Consider the following 6695-nt stretch of genomic DNA (forward strand, 5'->3'; position numbering starts at 1 on the left):
TCTTTTGTGCATGTTTTCTTGAAATTCTACCTGCTAATTTCAGCCCTCTCCAAAGTTTTCTAATTTTTATTAATGCCTTGTTTGAATTTTATTAACATTTTTGTATTGATTCTTTTCTTCACTAATGTGATCATTTTCATTTCTTCAAAAACCCAGTTATGATATGTGAATATGTTTTTGTTTTAATTCCTGATATAGGATATTGGGCTGCTTCCAATTACCCACAACCACTAATTATGAGTGTCTCATGCTTTAGGAGGGGTATGATTTTTTTTAGGCAATTATAGTTTGAAATTCTGGAGACTCTTGATAGGGTATAAATGTGAGATCCCCAAGAGGGCCTGTGGTGGCTCCTGCTTTGTGTGCTGCTGCCAATACCTCTTGCTCCTCTACCTGCTCCTTATTTTGCTATTGATGAATTGCTGTTTGGCTCTCTTGTTTGATTGCTGGTTGGAGATATCCTAATGATGAAGACTGGACTTGCGAAAAGCAATCAAATGACTCTATTCAGCAGGAAGCAGTCTTTAGAAGTCTAGACTCATTTCCCTCTCCAAATTTTCTTTACTACTGGGTTTTAGTTGGTTGGAAGGGATTGGGTGAAAAAAAGTGTTGGAGGGGTGGTAGATAATACAATCCAATAAAGTACCCCAAATACCGCCTGGAGATAAGGGGAAACACAGATTAACAGCCAGAGATCAGTGTTATAGAATACACAGAATTGATAAAACTAAGTTTAGAAAATATACTTTTTTTCTTTTCTGTGTGTGGGCATGTTCAAGCACAGATTGAGGAAGGCAGAGTACAATTGTAGGATTTTGTTCTTTCCACTGTGTAGGACCTGGGATAATCATTTCTAAGTTGTGAGTGCTTTAGCTGCTGAGCTGTCTTGCTGATTGTTATTATGGCCAGTGTTAAGATCAAGACTTGGTGCTATGGGCTTGTCAGTTTTACTATCAGTAGAGGTCTCTGAAAAGGTACATGAAGAGTCTCGGTATTAATTTTTTAACTCAGTGTGAATCTATTGCTCAATATAGAACATACAAACTGTTGGTTCCTATTCTATTATTTCAAGCTCTTTCAATATAGCTGTTATTAATGATTGCAGCTACCCCAAATTGGAAAGGATGTTTCAATTGTGTTGGAAAAATTTCTCAGTTTGGGGCTGGAGAGATGGCTCAGCAGGGTCGAACCCTGGCCACATTTACATTGGATCAGAGCTTGATTCTTAGAAAATATATTTGTAGGCTTACATCTGTTTGTATCTCCAGCTCTAGGGGTATGACACCTATCCTTCTTAAGAGGATGGAATCCCAACAAATACATACACACCCAATACACATAAAAAAATGCTAACATTTTCCTTGTTCACAGGAATAAGTACCACAAGTCAGATTTTAAGTTTCATCACACTGACAGCTATAACCACTCCAGATATTTATCTTGTGGTCTTGAATGCCTTGGTCATTCTCAGGTAGCTGAAAAGGTTAAAAGCTTGATTTTAATCTCCTGAAAAATTAATTTTGCGACTGAGGGAGCCCCTAACAGACCGAGTTACAACGTTGGCACCTCATTGTTCTGATATCTTATCTCCTGTCTGATTGGTAGGTGTTTGTGACGATCGTATAAACAATTTCACCATGGCCCAGAGTGAAGACTTTACCAAGGTCTTTCAGGAGAAAATCTCCAGTGTGGAATCTGGTATCCTCCCTGGTCCTGATAATTTAAATTTCTTAAGGCTTCTGAGAATGAACTGTTTTTGCCTCTTTTCCTAATTATTCTTGGTATGATCAGAAGTTTGTACTGCTCTAGGGAGCACAAAGTTATGTTGTTCAGTGCTTGGCCCTCACCTGTGTAGGACCCAAGATAGCAAAGCATATATCTCCAAAGTAAAATGGAATGACATGCAATATATCTGCTCTTTATAAAAATTTCCTCCTTGAAAATATTTAATTATAGCAATGCATTCTCATTTGTTCAGATAGGGAAATATAGAGAGGGATTCTGTTCTTATCCAAAGTTAAAAGTATTAAGTAAGAAGGAGCAGAGAGTAACAGTTTGATCTGGACCATATTAACACTTAAACTGTTTAGGGAAGATGGGTTGCATCAGTTTTAGACCAGCGTGCAGCAGGAGGCAGTTATATACAAGAGAAGAGAGGGCCATGAGTAATTCATTTACTCTGTCAGGCAGATTCCAACCAGAAATCATTTCATATCAACAAATATGAACTCTTTTAAAATTACAGCAGTGAGCACCACACCTTGTTCATACAAGATATTGAAAACATATTTATGAAATGAAGTACTTAATGGTATTAGTGAAGCTGTCTTCTGTGTTTCAAATTTTGTAGCGACTCTGGTTTAAAACAGTGGAAGAGCTCAAGACAAGGATTCTTAGGATCTCTGAAGATCAACAGTAAGGGAGAAATAGTAGGGAAACCTGCAGCCAAAATCTCACCAAGAAGCCGTATGAATAAATTATAATGTATAAAAAAGGTATGAAAGATGATACAAATAAAATTTAGAAGATAAAAGCTAACAAATGTGACCACCAGCATCAGGATAGTATGGGTTGCTCTGGACTCAGCTTGGCCTCTGGCGTCCTGATTGGGAGTGAGGATGTGCTGCATTCGCTGGCGATGTCTATGGAGGAGAAGTACCATGGAGACACTGGTCCAGACCATGATGCTCATGAATGTGGCATCATGGGAAAACTGCAAGAAGACAATTCTTACAGTGAATCCAGAAGTGGAACAGAAAAACTTGCTTTTAGAGTCAGTGTTATTGTCTGTTATCTGTGGACCAGTGACCTTAATTGGAATGTGGATGTTACTTAAGACACTGAAAAACCAACAACCGTAACAAGAATAACTCACCAAATTTGGGACACTTGCTCTGAGTAGAAGTTTACCTCTACTAATAGGAACCAGAATGACAAACTGATGGATACTCAGGACACAGGTGGAACACAAATTTGTGCTTCTTGTCACCAGGTGACTGAAGAATTTTAATTTACATTTGAGTTCAGTTGGAGGATTTCTTGGAGCAAAAGCCATCATGTTGTTTGGAAATACAGTGAGGAATAGAGTCAAGGCATTGGCCACAGCCATGTGGCTTAAAATCACCTGTCTGGGCCTCTGTTTAGAACCAGTCAAGACTGGAGAGAAATTATGGACAAACAGGAAGACATTGGCCATGGTCCCAACCCCAAACTGGCAAAGCAAAATGATCTGAAGAGCCACTTCCTCAGTGGTTTTCAGGGATTTACCACGAACAGACATGGAGAGGGCTTTACAGGACCCTAGAATCTTGATTAGTAGGACACTACTCTTCTCTGGGCTCTGTTCTATTGTCCACACTTACCAATTGATTTGAGACAATTTCTTCACTTGATAAGCGAGACACTATTCTATCACACCACAGGAACATTGTCTGGAAAACAATGCATGTACAGCAACTCAGAATGTTATTTTATACTTATTGAATTACTCCGTCTTGAGATACATTTTGTACTGAAGCTACGTCTTTATTGGTTCAGTAAATCAGGAATACAATAACACACATTTTAACACACCGTGAGCTTTGCATATGAATACAGACATGAAAGAGACGAGTTTGAGTCTGTGATTCCATGATCAGAATTCAATACAATTGGAAGGGAGGGGAGGCTTCAAATGGGATGTAACACAATCAATAAAAATTAAAAGAATATATAAATGCAGCATAAAAAATAATGAATTGAATTACCTTATGTAATAGTAACATGGTAAAAATAATGTGTATGGGAATAACATGTAAGACTGTACATAATAATAAAGTTGTGTAAGTGAATTCAGTTGTAGAAAGATAAGTTGAGGGCTTTTGAGAAAATTTTATACTACTTATCCACACGCCAAAAAACAAAACAAAACAAAACAAAACAAACCCACCATATATTTCTGGCAAAACCACCTGTGTCCCGATCACAGAAATGAACATAGGCTTACATATGTGTCCCCCATGTGAAAAAAATCCCCACCTGCTAACAAGTTTCATTGTTTCATAATTTTCTCCAGATTCCCTCCAAAATTACTAACACAATCACTGTTACACCCTTTGCAAGCTGATGCTTAGTCTGCATTTTACTTGTTTATATGTTTTCTGTAGGAACACAAGGGCCTCCATCCACCAGATAAAATTCATTATCTCACATGCATATGTTACACTGAATGCTGTTTTCTGCTAAGTACTAATCTAGGACACAGACATTTCTTTGAGATGAAAGCAAAATATTAACCTATTCAAGTTAGCCTGCAGACTTCAGAAAGAAATAATGTTTCATGTTGGCTTCAGAAGACAATTTTCACCGAAGAAAGGAGAAGAGAATTTTAAGCAGAAGCCCATGGATGGAAGAATCTCACCTTCTGAGCCTCAGTCAGGATGAAGATGCTCATCTGAAGGCCACCTGCAGAGCACAGCTCCTATAGAAGCATATTTCCTAGTGCCTGGATTGAGGAACTTCTCTGTGTCACTCTTTGCTTGAGGAAGAATGCAATGAAATTCGGAATGGTTTCTTATTCTCCATGCAATGCTGTGAAGGTAACCCAACACAGTCCCATTTCCAGTCTCATAAAATAATAGGGCACCGGGACATGACATCTTTCAGAGAGTTTATTATTGTGTCATCTGTGGCGTCCGCACATTTGTCTGCATGGTGCCTTTGGGATACCTCCAATGAAGGAAAATCATTTATCCCCAGAGCAAACCTCCATTCCTTTCTGATGTTTACTGATGATGTCTAGGAGTTTGTTAGATGTTAATGAGTACCTGGGCAGAAGTTAGGGAAGGGTTTTCATGTTTCCTTCGGGAGAATCTAAGTTCTGAATTGATCTTGTAGTCAGATGTGAATTGGGGCGCTCCAGGTTAGAACAAGGGACTCATTATGTGAGTTTCTACAGAGTACTTTCCTCCCTACTATTTCACTCATGCAAAATTATTCTGACACTAAGTCCTTCTAGAAAACTGGCAATGTTACAGTCAGATTCTGTAATTTCCCTGGAAGTTGCTTCATTCTTACTTTTCCCATGTTTGACCCAGGACATTCATAAATGGCAAATTTATTAACCGAAGCTGGTCTTTCCCACCCGAATATTGGGGTTATTCCATATCTACTTGTTTTCAGGTAGATTATGACTTGATTTCTCATATACTCATAAGTCCTTATCATAGGCCTAATATACTTTGCTAGAATCTAGAGAATCTGATTTGTAAAGAAGGAATTCTAACATACAAGCAAAGATATGGATTGAGCCATCATTTAGAAATAAATAGATCCAACTCATTTCTGTTCTAGGTATAATAAAAAACTAGGAGTTAGTTTTGATTTTCAATGGTGAAAAGTAAAAACTTAGGTTATAAATCTAAGAATTGTATGTTCTAAATATTTATTGATATTGAAACCTGCAACAATATTGTTGTAGGCACAAAGAACATATACTTAGATGTGTGAGAATTAAGATATCATTGCACAATATTTTTACAAATAAAAATAACAACATTTAGAATGGGATACACGTGGAAATAGGACAAAAAGAAAGAATAACTTGTCATTAATTGCTCAGATCCATTGTTTGTCTAGGACAAGCATGTATCGATGAACTCAACTGTGAAATTTATATCGGCTAATTGACAATTACATATGGTTTATTACCCTAATACATAATTATATTGGAATAACCATCAAAGTCAGGAATTTGTAAGAGTCATGGCATGATGTAAAAATTGGAGGTAGAGCACAGTGTTCTAAAGCATTAAAGTATGATAATGGAACATGAAGTGTTAGAGTTGGGTGTGTGTATTATGGAATGCAGACCAGGAAATATGGAGAGGAATAACTAACACTAAGTGTCTTTTGAGAAACTCTACATAAACCTACTGCTATTGGGGCTTCCTCTTATACATTCACTTGCATATTTCAAAGGAGTTTTAATAAGCCAGCAGTATACTAGTTGGACAGTCCCCCACGTAGACATCTCATGGTGAATAATATAAACTTCTTTTATTTTTATTTTTTGTACTTTTTTCTGGTATTAGTAATTTTTATTGGATATATATTTTTTAAATTTTTATTTCAAATTTTATCTCCCCTCCCACGGAAACCCTCTATTCTATCCTCCCTCCCTGTGCTTCTATGAGGGTGTTCCTCCATCCACCCACCCACTCCCACCCCTCTTCCCTCAGTTCCCCTACACTGGGCCTCTATTGATCCTTCATAGGTCCAAGAACCACTCCTCCCACTGAATCCTAACAAGGATATCCTCTACAACGTATGCAGCTGGAGCCATGTGTACTCCTTGGTTGATGACTATATTCCTGGGAGTTCTTGTGGACTGCTTGGTTGATACTGTTGTTCTTCCAGTGGGGTTGCAATCCCCTTGAACTCCTTCAGCCTTTTCTCTATCTATTCTATTAGGGACCTTTGGCTCAGTCCAATGATTGGCTGTGAGCATCTGTCTATGTATTTGTAGGGCTCTGGCAGGGTCTCGCAGGAGACAGCCATGTCAGGCTCCTTTCAGCATGCTCTACTTGGCATCCACAATAGTGTCTGGGTTTCTATATGAGATGAATTCTCAGGTGGGACATTCTCTGGATGGACTTTCCTTCAGTCTCTGCTCTACCTTTTTTAAAATTAGGTATTTTCTTCATTTACATTTCAAA

At 38.0% G+C, this 6695-nt stretch overlaps 1 protein-coding gene across 1 annotated transcript; it reads right to left on the reverse strand.

Moving 5' to 3' along the window:
• Positions 1 to 2314: 2314 nt before the first annotated feature.
• On the reverse strand, positions 2315 to 3280 carry Vmn1r250 (vomeronasal 1 receptor 250). Its single transcript, NM_001167573.1, has one exon. The coding sequence runs from the start codon at positions 3278 to 3280 to the stop codon at positions 2315 to 2317; it is 966 nt and encodes a 321-aa protein (NP_001161045.1).
• Between the last annotated feature and the right edge of the window lie 3415 nt (positions 3281 to 6695).

Source organism: Mus musculus, chromosome 7, assembly GCF_000001635.26.
Source record: "Mus musculus strain C57BL/6J chromosome 7, GRCm38.p6 C57BL/6J".
NCBI classification, from domain to species: domain Eukaryota; kingdom Metazoa; phylum Chordata; class Mammalia; order Rodentia; family Muridae; genus Mus; species Mus musculus.